Source organism: Sebastes umbrosus, chromosome 18 (genome assembly GCF_015220745.1).
Source record: "Sebastes umbrosus isolate fSebUmb1 chromosome 18, fSebUmb1.pri, whole genome shotgun sequence".
NCBI lineage: Eukaryota > Metazoa > Chordata > Actinopteri > Perciformes > Sebastidae > Sebastes > Sebastes umbrosus.
Genome location: NC_051286.1, coordinates 16,556,296 through 16,573,301, shown reverse-complemented (window position 1 = coordinate 16,573,301; position 17,006 = coordinate 16,556,296). Strand labels below are relative to the sequence as shown.

The 17,006-nt window shown below is 38.6% G+C and overlaps 1 protein-coding gene across 3 annotated transcripts; it reads left to right on the top strand.

The window, feature by feature from the left end:
* The first annotated feature begins 1,210 nt into the window (after nt 1-1,210).
* On the top strand, nt 1,211-16,693 carry tmem63a (transmembrane protein 63A). Of its 3 annotated transcripts, none has more exons than XM_037750824.1 (23): nt 1,211-1,302; nt 5,126-5,319; nt 5,608-5,687; nt 5,825-5,903; nt 7,028-7,065; nt 7,181-7,323; nt 7,590-7,641; nt 7,773-7,881; nt 8,029-8,099; nt 8,225-8,305; nt 8,634-8,745; nt 8,999-9,132; nt 9,562-9,705; nt 10,256-10,409; nt 10,500-10,606; nt 10,717-10,803; nt 11,913-11,978; nt 12,403-12,565; nt 13,029-13,134; nt 13,327-13,494; nt 14,715-14,830; nt 14,922-14,972; nt 15,455-15,598. In XM_037750824.1, the coding sequence occupies exons 2-23, from the start codon at nt 5,155-5,157 to the stop codon at nt 15,596-15,598; spliced, it is 2,370 nt and encodes a 789-aa protein (XP_037606752.1). In that variant the 5' UTR covers nt 1,211-1,302; nt 5,126-5,154. The 3 variants fall into 3 exon arrangements, with proteins under 3 accessions (XP_037606752.1, XP_037606751.1, XP_037606753.1); XM_037750823.1 differs by having other exon boundaries at nt 1,257-1,378; XM_037750825.1 differs by lacking the exon at nt 1,211-1,302 and having other exon boundaries at nt 5,155-5,319; nt 15,455-16,693.
* Nucleotides 16,694-17,006: the final 313 nt, after the last annotated feature.

Here is a 17,006-nt window from a genome sequence, read left to right as displayed (position 1 = left end):
TGATACCGAGTACCGAGTCGATACCAGTGTTTAATTAATAAGCTGTATGCTTCACTGTGTTTAAGTGACTGGTATCATTCTTCTCTGTGTAAGGAAACATCCATTGACTTAAACATAAACTTTCTTAAATTTGTAAAACAAAATGTAACAAATAAATACAGAAATGTAGTGAATTGTTATTTATTACTAAAATAATAAATTGTACACCAACAACTTGATAAAAAAAATCTTCAAAATTAACAGGAATTACAATTCAAGTGTAAACCTTTTAATGCAGCAACAAATTGGTCAAAACTTAAACAGGAATACAAATTCCAGTATATAATGTATAAAGTATAAACATAGAATTATATTTAATAGATCTGCTCCATTGTCATCGATACCTGATCCAGCTATTTGAGTCAGTATCGCCCCGATATCCGATCCGGTATCAGTATCAGTGCATCCCTAAATGTAAGTTATTTGTTATTGCTACTTCATGACACATGTCAAGTTGAATATTTATATACTGTCAATCACTCGCAAACTCCGACCAAACGGTCCAATTAGGCCGCGCTGATCAAATATGAATAAATATTATGTTACATTAATGCCTATTTCTCTCCTCAAATGTTCTCAGAATCATCTTGTAGTGCACGGTTTAGCTGTAAATTGAGAAAGTTTGTGACGCTACCGCCATTGTAAAATCTGGTGAAGGAACACCAAGTTCCGGTCACATGACCGGAGCACAGCAAATAGGAACGTTCTCTCAATGAAATGACCTGTGATTGGTCAAAGTCTCCCGTCACGGGCTAGATTTTATAAAGCCTGAAAACAGAGCCATGAGGAGGTGCAGAAGTCTAGTTTCCTCTCAGAACACTTGAATTACAATATGCTGAAAGGTTATTATGGAATTTTTGCCTGATGATGCCAAAAAATATACTGCCTACTGCAGGTTTAAATGTGCCACCCTTCTCTGAGTCTGTGCCTCAGCCTGGTGGCCACCCCATCAAACATTTTCTAGACCCGCCCCTGTTAAGTGGGTTCCTCTATGCTGATATTACTGTACTTGACTGAAAATAGCCCATTAAATCACATAGAGGCCAAGCCAATAATTTGTTATGCTATATAATCCAGACACTTTTTCATTGCATACTCCCTCTTTATTAAATTCCCATCAGTATAAACTCTTTAATTTAGCCTACAAGGGTTAGAAGTATACAGAGAGAAACAGAGGGAGGTCCCTGGAGGACTGAACTGCTGCAGCGTCTGCGCAGGCGCGGAACATACAGTAAAGGAGCAACAGCAGGAGAGAAGAAGACGGAGAGTTCATAACATTTCTAGTATTTACAGTAAGAAAGAAGTTTCCTTCTCTGCGGAATAAAAGACAAACATACAGGTAGGACAGTCTATGTGACACATACCTACTTAAATAACCCTAGAAAACGTGATTTGTGCCATTTTTAAGACCAGTAAGTGAAGTTATGTTATGGTAGCGGATGTTGACACAGACTGTTGACACAGACTGTTGGCATACTTTTGCTTGACGTCGCAACATTGTACACTCCTCTGTGTATACACTGTGGCATCCGTGTATCTAACTAACTGTTGAATTAAAAGCCTATTCAGTACAATGCAATATTTGTTTAAAGCTTGGTGAGTCTATTAAGTGTCATAAAACAGCGCTCCTCATAGTGTGTTCAGTCAAAGTGTCAAAATGAGCTAAGACAGCTGTTGGGGAAAGAGGTTTCACTTTGTATTTAGGAGGGAAATGCCTCCAGCAAAAGAGTTATAGGAGTTTTCTGCTGAGTTAAACAGACAAAAATTACAGCATGAACTTTTATAACTGCGCCCTCGTGACTCTAAAGAGCATGGTCCATCTATTTCAAGGAGAAGGTGGGGTTATAACTTGTGACGATGGGATTTGACATGGACTCCACTACTGAAATCACACAGTCACTAACAGTTGTTTTATCTCTGCTTCAGGGCCAAGTCATGGTTCAGCATGACCAAATCCACTAATACCAAGTTCAAACATAGAAAAAATTAAAAAAACACCCTCCTAATTATGATGATACACATATGTCTTTCAGAATATACTCAAAGGGGTCAATCATAAGATAAGATATTCCTTTATTAGTCCCGCAGTGGGGACATTTGCAGTGTACAGCAGCAAAGGGGATATAGTGCAAAACACAAGATGCATCAGCTAACACAGTAAAAAAAGAGCTAAACAAAGTGTAACAAAATATGAACCATTTAAATAGAAGGAAGTATAAAAATAGGAGCAGTAGATAGCTAGATAGATAGATAGTAACTTTATTGATCCCGAGGGAAATTCAGGTTTCCAGCATCACAGTTCCATAGTGCAAAACATGTTAGTTAAAAGGCAGTAAAAAAAAGTTAGTAGTGCAAAGTACAAAGTACAAAAAAAATATACCAGATATAAAAATACAAGGAGATGAAGAAAACTGTTAAAACTGAATATCGTGCAAAGTAACAGCTGTGATACGCGACTATTAAAAAAGTGAATATAGTGCAGAAGAGACTGTTAAAAATGAGTATAGTGCAGGGTAACTCCAGTAGCTTAGTCTATGAAAGTGCACTCTATGCATTATTTTCTGTCCTGCAGACCGTCCTCCTATATACAGTATTGACAATAAACAGACTATTAACAAAATTGCACAAGTGGAAAATGATATTGCACTGTGAGAATGAATGAATGAATGAATGAAATTCCACCTGAAAATATCAGGTTATTGTCAGTTTTTTGGTGTGTAAGTGGTCTACTGGGAGCAGTGCTGGTTGGAGTCTAACAGCTGCAGGAAGGAAGGACCTGTATGCTAATTACTGTACTTGTACAATTTTCAGTATTTCCATTTTATGTGACTCTGTAGCCTATATTGCTCTACTACAGTTCAGATGTAAATATTGTACTGTTTACTCCTGTACTTACGTTGAAGAATCAGATTCAACATACAAAACAGGTGGTCAGTTTGTAAAATATAATGCATTGTTATAGAATAAACTACCCAACAATATGTAAAGTAGTTAAAGGTCCTATATTGTAAAAAGTGAGATTTTCAGGTCTTTTACATTGTAAAGCAGGTTTAAGTGCTATATAAATACTGTTAAACTATCAAAACGCTCAATATACGGAGAAACACACACAGCCTGTATTCAGAAATTGTGCATTTGAAACAAACCGTTAGGATTTCTGTCCATTTGTGATGTCACAAATATACAATATTTAGACCATTACGCAGGTTTAAAACGTAAACATTCTAAATGTGTCACAGTTTAATTCCTGTTGCAGTGTATGTAAATTACATCAGCTGACAGGAAGTAAACATGGACCCAAACTGTTGCCTAGCAACGGAATTGCGTTGAAATGCACTAAAACGGAGCGTTTCAGACAGAGGGTAAATACAGGTATATTCAGGCTGACAGTATGAGGAAAATAAAGTGTTTTTTTGAATATTACAGCATGTAAACATGTTCTAATAGAAACACAAAATAAAAGTATGAACCTGAAAATAAACATGACATGGGACCTTTAATTTGGCAGTAGGCAGAATGTTTTTGGCATCAATGGGCAAAAATTCTATAATAACCTTTCAGCGTATTGTAATTCAAGTGTTCTGAGAGATAACTAGACTTCTGCACCTCCTCATGGCTCTGTTTTCAGGCCCCTTTCAGGACACAGAGGCACATGATTCTTTTCAGATACCTGTGTCATGCACTTCTTTCAAAATATAGTAACCGTTTAATAAAAAATACTTTTTTTAAATCCAATTCTACCCACTTCTGCTTTAATACTAGCTTCAGCCCCACCGGCTACAAAAAGCCAGTACAGTAATGCATCTGTAAAAATATTCCAATGATATAATGTATGATAAAATAACATCAGAGAGAGGCCATTCTGCTGTATAATTAAGAAAAAAAAAAAACAACATATCAATGTTTTCTGAAGATTTAGAATGCAGGACTCCTTCTTGTATTTCCACACTGTATTTTTGCTATTTTTACTTCTGTAAAAGATATGAAACTAAGAGCGTGTAGGCTTGCTTTCACCGAAACCAAAGACAACACCATCTGATTGGCACAGTTCCTCTTAGCTGGTGGTATATAAGGAAGTATGATAATCACTGCATCATCTGCTTTAATCTGTAGTAGCAGGAACGGAAAGTTCTTTGAAAAAAAAAGAAGCTAAAAGCTGCTTAGTCGTTGGAATGAATAGTTGCAGCCTCTTGGTGCTCCCGTGGCACATTATTGTTCACCCCTGAGAGTCTGCGTGGAGCTGAAATGATTAGCTGATTAGTGGACTGACAGAAAAGTTTGACAAGTGATTCATCACTTACTTAATCTCTCAAGCAAAAATGCCAAATATTTGCTGACCTACAGCTTCTCAAATGAGAGAATTTGCGTCATCTCTCTGTTTTTATATAATTGCAAAGTCAATACCTTCGGTGTTTGAAGACATCAACCTGGACTCTGGGAAACTGTGACGGACACTTTTCACTATTTTCTGACATTTTACAGACTTGAAAATGAATCGAGGAAAAAGATTATATGACAATAATTGGTAACTGCAATCCTATTTTGCTGTGCTGTTAGAGGTCTGAAGTGTTGCAGGTTGCAATTCCAACACTACACCTCATGGTTAAAGTTAATGTTAAAGTAATGATGCCTTACATTGCCTTCATGTTTCTCCTGCACAGACAGTATCCCTCTGTGTTAACTCTCCTCTTCATTGTGGCACCCATTTTAAACACTGAGGTTCTCATATTGCATTGTTCCTCTTAATGCGGACAATGTATCACCTACAATTTTGATAATGGATTTGTCATTTGTCAAGCAAAAATGTCAAATATTAGCTGGTTCCAGCTTCTTACATGTAAGGACTTCTTTATATTCAATTGTTTTTTTTTTAGGATTTTGTACTGTTGGTTGGACGAAACAAGCAATTTGAGGATATCACCTATATTTTTCAGTATTTCAGACCTTTTATCAACAACAATTAATAAAAAAAAAAAAGAATGAAAAGAATTGTTACTTGAAGCCCTAATATTTTTATTAACATTGTGGGAGCAGCTTTTACTCTGGGAGGCCATTTCTCAATATATACTCCTATCAATCTCTGCAGACAGACAAACTGCTGGTTCCACTCCAGTGATGTCTTCCCTGTGGTGGGAGCAGTGGCCCCTGCTGGCTTCAAATGGTACCCCCGGCTTCGCGGACAACAATAGCTGCTTCAGCAGCACACAGAGCACCGTACTCAAGGGAGTTGGCTTTGGAGGAGTGCCAGTTGTGTTAGTGCTGGATTTCTCTGTCTTTCTGGTATGTCGAATAATGGCCTGTGACTGTGTCTGCCTGACTGGAAATCTTTCAGTGTTGTCCCTTTAGGCAAGAGATAATCCCTGCCAAAATGCTTTATATTTTCTCTATATAGTTCTTTCTTTTTCCGGAAGAATTACACAAGAAAGTTTTTTCCCATTATGCAATATTAAACTTTTTTAAAACAATTTTTTTACCAGCTTCTGCTTTATTTGTGTCAAGGCATCAATATGTTTCACTTTGTGTCATGAGGTGAAAGCTGATTGGTTCTATCTCTCACATCACCTACAGGTGTTGCTGGTTGCCTTCTCTATTATCAGGAGGAAGTTCTGGGACTATGGGCGTCTGGCATTAGTTGCAGACAACGAAGGGTCAGTCCATGATCTCACACACTTCAAATTTGATTGTAGGACAGATTTCAGATGTGAAATACTGATTTAGAATAGTGAGATTAATCTTTTTTTTTGTCAGTTTGATTTATTCCTTGACTCTGAACTTTGCGTATCAGGTTCACCGAGTCAAGCCGCCGTCGCTATGGGCGCATGTCATCGATAGTGTCCAGCGTGGATGACCAGGAGTATGAATTGGTATGTAAAAGAAAATCTTTGTCATCAGTTTCAGCACCAAAATCAGTATTCATAAAGCATAAAAGAATAGAATAACCGAGATGAGTAGTCACTTTATATAAATTATATAACATTATGAGAAACTGGCTTTGTCAACACGTGTATTTTAAGATAGCGATTAGACTGTCAGGCCATTAAATAGGCATTATCGTCGCAATGGGCACCATAGATGTGGGTCAATAGGGGCCTACTACACCTAATATTAGGTTTTATCATCTATTCACATAGTAGATCGCCGAAAGATAGTATTAAAGAACATGACAGCGACCTCTAGCGACCGTAATTATGACAGGAGCAGAAGCGGAAGTCAGGCACTGTAGTATATATATAGACGGCGGGAAACGCCAAAACAGGTGGAGGTCGAGGATGATGGATGTGACACAAAACAGGGTTTTCACCTAGGAGACCAAGTTTTGCATGCTGTGTGAAACCAACAACGTTTAGTTTGTCTTTGTTTTCACAAGCTTTAAGTTTCGCTTTCACTTTTGAAACGTCGTTATTTTAAGCCAAAACACAATGTTTTTCCAGAAACTTAAACAAGTGGTTTTATTGTATAAACCTAAAGAATCCTTTTTGTTTGTGTTCAAAATGTAATGTTTCATTCAGTTTTACAACGTGTTGCTTATTAGTAGAAAGTAATGCTTCTAGTTTTACAACATAGTAGGTATAGTAGGCCTAGGGTTGACCCGAATGCTTTGAAGCTCCGACCGTTGCCATGGTAATCGACCTCCAAATCAGTATTCTAATGCTTTTTTGTTGTTTTTATATATATTTATAAGTATGTAATAATAATGTATAAATCCCAAAATAGCCCATAAAATAAGGAATAATCCTACAACATTATTCATTATTCATATTCAACATTAATTATTATTAGTTATTCTCAGACAGCCCCTAATGACCCACATCTATGGTGCTTATAGTGACCGATAACGCACATTTAATGGCCTGATAACAGTCCAATTGGGTGCAGCAATGCACTTTTGTAATAATTTCAAACCAGTCTTGAACCATAAAGAACTCCCCAAATATTCCTTATTAATATTATCTTCATTGGATGTTAATGTACCTTTCTTTCTGTTTAGGGATTCTGCTCTTGGCTGCCTTACATCCTCAGAATGGAGTGAGTGACTTTTGCTGGTCATTGTTTCTTTACTTATGGCTCAACGAAAGCTATTTTATCATGCTGTGTATACAAGCCATGTGTTGGTTCCTTCTAATCAGTGTGTGTGTTTCAGTGAGGGAAAAATGCAAGCCAAATGTGGCATCGATGCCGTTCACTACCTGTCCTTCCAGCGTCATCTGATCGCCCTGCTGATGGTCATAACTGTCACCTCCCTCGCAGTCATACTGCCCGTCAACATGACTGGAGACCTGCTGGGTGCGTTACTTACTCGGTCTGTCAATGGCTAAAATGACAGTGAATCAAGCAATCACAACTCAGGAGCTGCACTGTTCAGCTGTAGTTTTTCATAATCAGTGACTTGTCTTGACTTGTCGTGACTTTCATTGGTGACTTTGAGCAATTGCTGCTTGTATTCTGATAACTGTACTTTTTCCTGTTCATGTTGTTGAATCTTGTTATTCACATTCCTACTTACAGTATGTATGTTTTCTTTTAAAAAAATTTTTGTTTCTCTCTTTCAGATAATAATCCACAGAGTTTTGGAAGGACAACTGTTGGGAATCTTCAAAAGGGGTGATTACTGTTTAAGAGTATGACAAAACCGGTTTGGATATATATATAACCAAAGTATTGTATTGCAAAACAAGTTTCGTGGGTTGGTCATGACAAAATGCTTCTTGGTGTGTGTAATGTTTTCCTTCTAGAAACAACCTGTTATGGCTGCATACAGTGTTTGCAGTCCTCTACCTGGCCCTGACACTTGTTGTGCTGCGGCGTCACACGTCACAAATGAAAGGCATGCGCAGAGAGACAGTGAGTCTCTGGGCACAAGACATTTGGTCTAAATGTCTCCGACAAACCTTTGCATTTCAACTGTGTCCACATAACTTAATTTTATTCTCTTTATTTATATTACAACGGTGACCTGACTAATCTGTCATTCGGTCTTTCTGTTTGTAGAGCAGGAACAGTTTGTTTTTGTGTTCGGTCCCTAAAACGGCAACAGAGGAAGCTGTGAAAAAACATTTCACGTGAGTACACTGAATTAAAAGAATTCACTGTTTCCGTATTTTGTAAAGTGGAATTTTGGAGTGTACTTAACCGTAAATAATAGCCACCTGCTCCATTCCTCAATGTCTGCACTGTTCTTGTATAGAGAGGCGTACCCTTCCTGTAAAGTGTGTGCTGTGACCCTGGGCTTTGACGTGTCCAAGCTCATGCACCTTGACAAGGAGAGGTAAGAAATCCAAATGAACATTAAATAATACATTTTTTTTCATTTATAACAGTGTATCTAACTTCTGCGTGCATGGCAAACCCACAGAGAGAATTTCCACCTAACCCAGCAGCTCTAGTGAGCTTTTTAGCCCCTTATAGCTAATTATTTTAGTTGTATCCCCCACAAATGACTTACTCTACAATGTTTAAATGGTTTCAGATGTTGTATGCATCTCTGCAGAGGAAATGGTTGCAAGCACCGGCCTGTGGGCCATATTCCAGGCTTACGAATATGTGTTAAACCAACTTGTATGTGTTAGCTTGTTTATTCATTTTCTTCACACCAGGATGCGAGCAGGAAAAAACCTGCGCTACTACGAGCGTGCCTTAGAGAAAACAGGGCAAAGCGAGTTGATTAACACTCGTTTGTGTGGTAACCTCTGTTGCTGCTCTGAGAAGGTGAGATGGACCAGATAGTAGACCGTTTCATACACGATGTCTAGATGCTTGTAGTTTTTTTTATCTTTTATGTTGCAATTTAAGTTAAAAAAAAAGTAAAAGAAAATACTGCATACAGGGTTTTTATGATTGCAAAGTTGTTTTGGTTTTATTAATTTACAGTGGCACTGTGAACTATTTTACAACAGGATTTGAATAAAGGTGGTTTCAAGTAAAGCATTTAATCTGTGTGTGTGTATCTCTGTTTCTTCAGGTTGATGCCATAGAGTACTACAGTACTAAAGAAAAAGACTTGTTGGAGGAGGTGAGGAAGCAGGCAGAGCTGGTGCCACAGCGCCCCCTGGGGATGGCCTTTGTCACCTTACAGACCGAGGCTATGGCCAAGTTGTGAGTACCAATTTAAAGGTGTCTTTTCCTTTCTGTCTGTCTGTACTACCTGACGTAACACCTGATACATGATAATACAATCCAGTCCAACAGCAATGCAACCAGTTCTACCTTTTGTGAAATAGTGTTAGTTGATCCAACTCCACAGTAATTTATTGCTGCGGTTTCTATTTGTCAAATTGTCAGTAATAGTAACATGACAATGTCATGACAACAGATGATTGGCAATACAGTATGTGCCAATATTTTTAGTTGTCTGGCAGCATAAAAACAGCAGTAATATGTCGGCTGACTGTGCTTCTTTCTCTGATGAGGACAGTGAATCTCTCGATTTTATTGTCACCACATGACTTTTTTACTGGAAGCAGGCCTTTGGGCGGCAGCCATTGTTAATGTGCATCACTAACAGCTGTCATTTACTCACGTCAGCATTCTGAAAGACTTCAATGCACTCGAGTGTGGCGGCGCAAGCTGCTGTTGCTGGAGACAGCCCCAACCTTCGACCGAGAGTGGAACTCTGAAAGTGAACAAGTGGAGCGTCAACTTTGCACCCCATCCCAAAAATGTGTATTGGTAAGGTCGGAAACACCAACCCCTTCACACAGTGTGTGCTCCACGCAGATCATATGACTTGTGTATTTGTAGTACTAGTGCCAATAGGGCTGGGCAATAATTCAATAATATCATTAACTTTAGTGGAATCATATGGTGTTTTTGTTTTATACAATGAATGATTCCAACTCAATTATAATGAAACAAAATTAGTTTTTGAAGTTTTAGTTCTTTTGTCCGACAATAGTGGAACACAGTTCATCCCCAGTTAGATTTTTTCACGTGTGATCTTGCAATATTGGTTGCATTAAAATATATAACCATCAGCCTTGATACCAATCTTTGGGACATCCCTATACGGTGGATAATGTCATCTGCAAAATGATTAAACCTTAGCAAAATACCTACATACAAAAACATTTTGATTTAGTTCCCTGAGGAAGAGAAATATAAATCTATGTCGGATGAATTAGAGTACACCCCACACTGTTATGTTTACTCTACTTTGTGCTGCATCTCTGTGTGTAACCGTCGTGTTGCTTCTGTTTATTCTATTTTCCCCATCCTACAGGGACAATCTGTCCGTGCGCGGTTTCCCCTGGTTCATGCGCTATTTGAGTCTCAACTTCTTCCTTTTCTTCCTGCTCACCTTCCTCACGACTCCCACCATCATTATCAACACCATGGACAAGTTCAACGTGACTATGCCCATCTACTATCTCAACGTGAGACTCAACACATGGCGACACACGTACCTGTCACAATTCTGCTTTTCAAAGCCATAAATCTACAGTTTGTTTTGGTTTTCGCCCTAGAGCCCCATCGTCAGTCAGTTCTTTCCCACTCTCCTGCTGTGGACTTTCTCTGCATTGCTGCCTACCATAGTTTACTATTCTACAATAGGAGAGGCACACTGGAGCAGGTATTACACACACACACACACACACACACACACACATACACACTGGTAGTGCAGTGATCGGTTTCTGTTAACGGAGGAAATGTTTTGATCTAATGCCATCTGTGTCTCAGGTCAAGTGAGCAGCTGAGCATGATGCGTAAACTGTACTTCTTCCTGCTCTTCATGGTGCTAATCCTCCCCTCGCTAGGACTCACCAGGTAATTTGCATTAGCATCAGTTTGAATAAGCAAAAGTTTCAGTATCAAGGTTCTTTGTTTCTTTGTAATAATAATTTATTGTTGTAGTTTACAGAAGCAATCAGTGTGTGTCAGATAAATTGATATAAGATAAGATAAGATATTCCTTTATTAGTGCCGCAGTGGGGAAATTTGCAGTGTACAGCAGCAACGGGGATAGTGCAAAAACAAGATGCATCATTTAACACAGTAATAAAAGTGTAAAATATGAACCATTTAAATAGAAGGAAGTATAAAAATAGGAGCAATATATACAGTATTGACAATAAACAGACTATTAACAAAATTGCACAAGTGGAAAATGATATTGCACAGTGAGAATGAAATGAAATTCCATGAGGAGGAACAAAATGTGAGTTGCAGTTGACACGTTGTATGTACAGTATATACTGTAAGATACCAAATAGAAAAGTGAATGTCAGTTGGCTGAAAGGGATTCCTCCCATGCTAATAGATGTATTTTGGTTAGGGCTGTCAAACGATTCAAATATTTAATTGCGATTAATTGCATTATTATTGACCATGATTAATCATGATTATCGCACATTTTTTATCTGTTCAAAATGTACCTTAAAGGGAGATTTGTCAAGTATTTAATATTCTTATCATCATGTGAGTGGGCAAACATGCTTGCTTTATGCAAATGGATGTATATATTTATTATTGGAATTCAATTAACAACACAAAACAATGACAAATATTGTCCAGAAACCCTCACAGGTACTGCATTCAGCATAAAAGAATATGCTCAAATCATAACATGGCAAACTGCAGCCCAACAGGCAACAACTGCTGTCAGTGTGTCAGTGTTCTGACTTGACTATGACTTGCCCCAAACTGCATGTGAAGTCAGAGGTCAAGGGACTCCTTTGAAACCAATGGATTCCTTAGATTTTTCTAGTTTCATATGACACCAGTATCTTCACTCTAGCTTTAAAACTGATCCTGCTACAACATCCGAAATATCGATTGCTTTAATGTCTTTAATGAGTTAAAGACATTTTTATTTTTTATGAAAATTATTATCGCGTCGTCTGACTTTCTGCAACCTTCTTGTTTTTCCCTATTAGTCTTGCAGTGTTTTTCCGCTGGCTGTTTGATAGAGAGTTTCTCGCAGATGGGAAACTGAGGTTTGAGTAAGTAATCCCTCTCTTTTGCTTCTTGCTTTTTAAAATTCAAATAAAAAAAAAAAAAATGACAAATTCATTTGTATTATGGATTTTGAGACTATTGTTCTGATAATACGTACATTATAAAGAGAGAAAATCTGTTTTACTCTCAACTTGCATCATACAAGTTCATCTGTATTCAAGTTGCTATTTATAAAACATCCCTTAATTGTAATGTGTGACCCACTATTGTCACTCAAGTCTGCATTGTTTTATAATCCAGTTTCATATTTTACAATGTGACAAACAAGACATTTGAAAAAGTTCTCGCATGTGGCCAGCTGTTTTTATAAAAGTGGACTGCATTTTATTTTCTTAACATTCCTCCTTTTCATGAATGTCTTTTTCTCATCTTTTCTTTTATCTTTTCTGTTTTCCCTTATACCACCAGGTGTGTGTTCTTACCTGACCAAGGGGCGTTCTTCGTCAACTACGTGATCACAGCGGCTCTGGTGGGCTCTGGGATGGAATTGCTGCGGTTGCCAGGGTTACTGCTTTACACCATTCGTATGGCGTTTGCTCGCTCTGCAGCTGAAAGAAAATATGTCAAACAGGTTAGTAAAGGACTGGTCAAGGAATGCAACACATGTTTATGTCAATATCTTGCTTACATGGCCTGGAACAGAGCACCAGGGCCCACTTGTGCATTGAACTGTGGCTGCTCAGATATACATTTTTATTTAGCAATGTTTCAGTGAAAATTAAATTGTAAAAAATAATATTTTAAAGTATTTCCTTGGTACTGTTCTACTGTTTTCCAGACTATGTAGGATATGTAAACAAGTGTAAATTGGCCAGTAAACAGAAGGAGAATGTGTAATAGAAATATTTCAGGTGCTCTGGCCTAAGAATAATCCACGTATTCCCTGACTGTAGAGATTTATACTGTGTTTTATTTTTCTGTTAAGTCCAGCTAATGAAAAGTTGCAGAAGAAGAAGAGAGTATTTTGTTTGATTCTCAGCCTCACCTCGACATTTACAAGTCATCTCCTTTTTTTTCTTCACTTCTGTTTACAGAACCAGGCGTATGAGTTTGAATATGGAGCCATGTATGGCTGGTGCCTGTGTGTGTTCACTGTCATTATGGCCTACAGCATCATATGTCCTATTATTGTGCCTTTTGGTGAGTAGTTATGAGGCTGTCAGTCCATCATATACACGGTATATCATCAGCACATCTATTTGACATTCTCTTGATTGCTTCTGTCAGCCTTTACCAGAGGCCCTTACACACTTCTATACATACAACATATTTCCTGTCCGTTCCATAGTGGGGTTTTTCTAATGGCTGTGTTGTGTGTGTCTACTCCATCAGGTCTCCTGTACATGATGCTGAAGCACCTGGTGGACAAACACAACATGTACTTTGCCTACCTGCCTGCTCGCCTAGACCGCCAGGTCCACCTGGGAGCTGTCAATCAAGCTCTGGCCGCGCCCATCATCTGCCTAATATGGCTTTATTTCTTTTCTGTGCTCAGAGCAGGTATGAAACAAGTGTGTGCTAAACCTGGAGAAAGTTAACATAGTTATACTTATATATAATAGTAGTAGTGATGTTAGAACCCTGTAAATACAGGATACCATGGATGTATAAAGAGATACAGCTGGATACAGCGTTGGAGGCGGGACCCTGTTCATTCCTATGAAAGTTGCTCAGTGGTGCATGACGAAGGAAAAGTTTGACTTCTGAGTATAAAATTACCCGGATCTTACGCATCCATTGGCCCCATAGAGCAGGCGCAGTAGCGTTTCCTTTAACACCGCCTCCCAGCCCGCAATCCAGCCTCGGTCTGGGTCTCATTCACATGAACGTAGGACGAATAATAACTCTGGATTCGGCTATAAGTGTATTTTACAACTTGTAGGACCTAATGATTTAAATAAGGGCAATTCAAGTGTTACTGGGAAGTTGATTTACCTAAAAAAAAAATTAGCCGCCGAGTCACAGACGTCTCTTTCCCAATGTAAGTCTATGGGAAAAAGTATTTTTGGGCCCAATGGCATCATGTGACGAACACGGAAATTGTAATTCCACCAATCGGCCACTATTTAAAATTTGCTTCAAAGCCTCGCACACTTCCTGGGGGCTTGTTATGTACCGTGATGTATTCCCCAGTGAAAAGAAATATTTGAGCAGCGTACGAGAGGGATTTAAATCAAATCCTTTGCATTTGATTGGACCACTAAAAAGAGGGCGGGCTTAGAATGTAGCATGATATGGAGCTACAGCACACACATCTCCCTTGTTGCTAAAAGTTTCAGATTGATTGATGGATGGGTGTCATGATATTACTGGTTGAAAAATGGGTTGGTACTAGCTTACATAGCACACATCATATTTAGTTTTAAAGGAAGAAAAGATGATTGGATTTTGATATGAAAATACGAAGAAATTGATTAATTATTTTTTGCACCTATTGTTAAATAGTTACAAAAATGTGATCTAAAAGGGTTAAAAAGGCATTTTTCATTTCATCTGGACTTTATCATAATCAGTTTTATTTGGCAAGTACATGCATACAAGGAATTTGACTCCGGCTTTTTATGCAAATTCCTTGTATGCATGTACTTGGCAAATAAAACTGATTCTGATTTAAGACAGAATGAACTTACTATATAATTACATGTAGGCGTTTGCATGCAGCTGCAGACAAAGTCAAATCTCTATGCCATTGTTTAAACTATGTGTGTGTGGTGTTTCAGGTTTCTGGACTGCCACATCTCTCTTCACACTGGTGGTCCTGTGTATCACCGTCTTCATCTGCGTCAGCTATACACTCTTCGGCCATTTCAAGTACCTCAGTCCACACAACTATGAGGTGAGCGTTTGGTTTCGTGTGCATTAAGCTGTCACGTCTCCATCATCCTTCACCCTGACTGAGCCTTCATATTGTTTGTGTTCTTTTGCAGGTGAAAGAAGAGGATAAGGATACAGTAGAGGGAGTGGAAGAAAACACCACGGTACTGTACTTGTTCCATAACTAAGTCCACAGCGTGAATAAAAAGATCAGATTTAGGGCAGGCCTGGTCTTAAGTTAACTTACCTGAGCTTTGCTGTAAATTCTATAACCCTATTTGTCACCCGTCTCGCTTGTTATTCATTAACAAAGTAAAATACCAGAGCTTTTGAGGTCAGTGTTTTTGCTTTCTGAATTATATGCTAAAGACCTGATTGTTCACAATGAGTTCTTGCAGTGAACTTTGCTCGTTACCAGTCGTTACCAGTCGTTCTCGCCGACTTAGCTCATATTTAACACATGTCTCTTTCCCTTCCCTTCCCATTGTTCTGTATCAAACTCATACTTTAGCCATTACATGCAGTATTACATCATACATACCAGGGAGGATAAAATAACACACAAAATTGAATATTGAGAAACGCCCTTTAAAGAGCCCTTTTGTTTGTTTTCAGTACTCATCTCTTTTGTATCGTATAATTACAGGTCTACCTTCCCAGAGTGCTTAATCCCAAATCACCTGCCAGCGCACAACCGGGGTCTAAACTTCAGCAGTCGTACGGCTCCACAGAGGGCAGCGCGATCCTCAGCTCCGACAGCCCGTATACGGACAGCGTGTCGGACGGCTGAATCAGAGAATCTAAACACTGAGTCATAGCTGTGGAACTCATGATGCCCATGAAATCTGCTTCCTTCACAATGATTTCAGCACTGAGGTTTGAATTCACCTCCACCCTACTGCTCAGTCAGACACAGCCCGTCCCATTGAGACAAAATCACCACATGGTACGTGACCAGCACTGAGCTGCCCAACACCAGTCCAACTTTCTTACCTTCTACTTCTGGAAAGATACAAGTTAAAAGTACCAGTGAGGACAGTGTGTTGAATTTGAATTGGTTTCTACAAGAAAGTGGGTAAACAGGAATTGATTTGATATTCGGATCATTATTTGCACTTGATCAGCATAGCACACACACATCCACGACAAACCTGCTGAGTCTGTATTTTCTCTATTAGACCTCTCTCATGTCAAGCCAAAACCTGCCATTTCAAATATGCTATAATGTTTGTGACAAAAACACTGGAATCCATTACTTGCACAGGCTGACGCTAATTATGCAAGTATGTTACCAGAACAAGACAATCACGCCAGCAACACTCACGCCAAAGAGGTGGAGAAGCAGAGTTTGTTACTTGTTATCCAGATTTTCAACTTTAGATTTCTTCACAGTGCCTTTTTTTGATGCCAGAGGACAACACCTGCCAAGGGAATAACTAATGTTCACAATGCACTTTTTGTATCAAGAGAGGCCTTACAAGATTTGTAATTAGACAAGAGAACATTTCTATCAGTATTGCAGGAGTTTTGCAACCAAAACTTTTTTTTTGGTTTAATCCACATATGACAATGGTTAGAGCATTATTTTGTATTATTTTTTTAAGATTGTTTAAGAAGACAATCATGCTGTTGAATTAATGAAAGAACGTTTTTAAACAGGTCAACGTTTATTTGTATTTAATGTACTTTGGATTTATGTTTTTGCAGCTTATTTTTTTAAATGTGCATTTTAACAAGGAGCCAAGTTTGTAACTGTACAGAGGTTGATAATCAGAGTGTTGATAACAACGGATAAAATGTCTTCGGATTGCATATGTTAGGAGGAACTCAGCTTTGTATATGGTTATTTAAATATCAATATTAAACATGCAGTTTCAAAATACAAGTAAGGACAACTTTACGGTTATGAGCGTGTCTTGTCATTGGGGGGCACTGTTGAGCTGTGGTTTAACCTCTGGAATATTCAGTGAAAAGGACAAATGCACAGTGTTGCATTGAGGATTTAACTTATTCTGACATTGGTATGAGCCAGTTTACTGGGCGACAGTTCCAGTAGCTCCACCTCCTCACCTGATCCTTCACTATTGTCTCCGTTTTCCTTCCGCTTCCGCTTCTCCCTGCCCTTTTCCCCTTTCTCACCACGGTACCTGCCTCGGCTGAGAAAGACCTCTATTGTCACTAGAGGGCTTTTAGCGTGC

Bases quoted from the DNA above. Each gene is read 5' to 3' on its own strand.
- tmem63a (XM_037750825.1), top strand. From the start codon at position 5,155: ATGTCTTCCCTGTGGTGGGAGCAGTGGCCCCTGCTGGCTTCAAATGGT. The intron at 8,746-8,998 runs GTGAGATGGACC...CTGTTTCTTCAG, and splicing joins TCTGTTGCTGCTCTGAGAAG to GTTGATGCCATAGAGTACTA. The intron at 9,133-9,561 runs GTGAGTACCAAT...TACTCACGTCAG, and splicing joins ACCGAGGCTATGGCCAAGTT to CATTCTGAAAGACTTCAATG.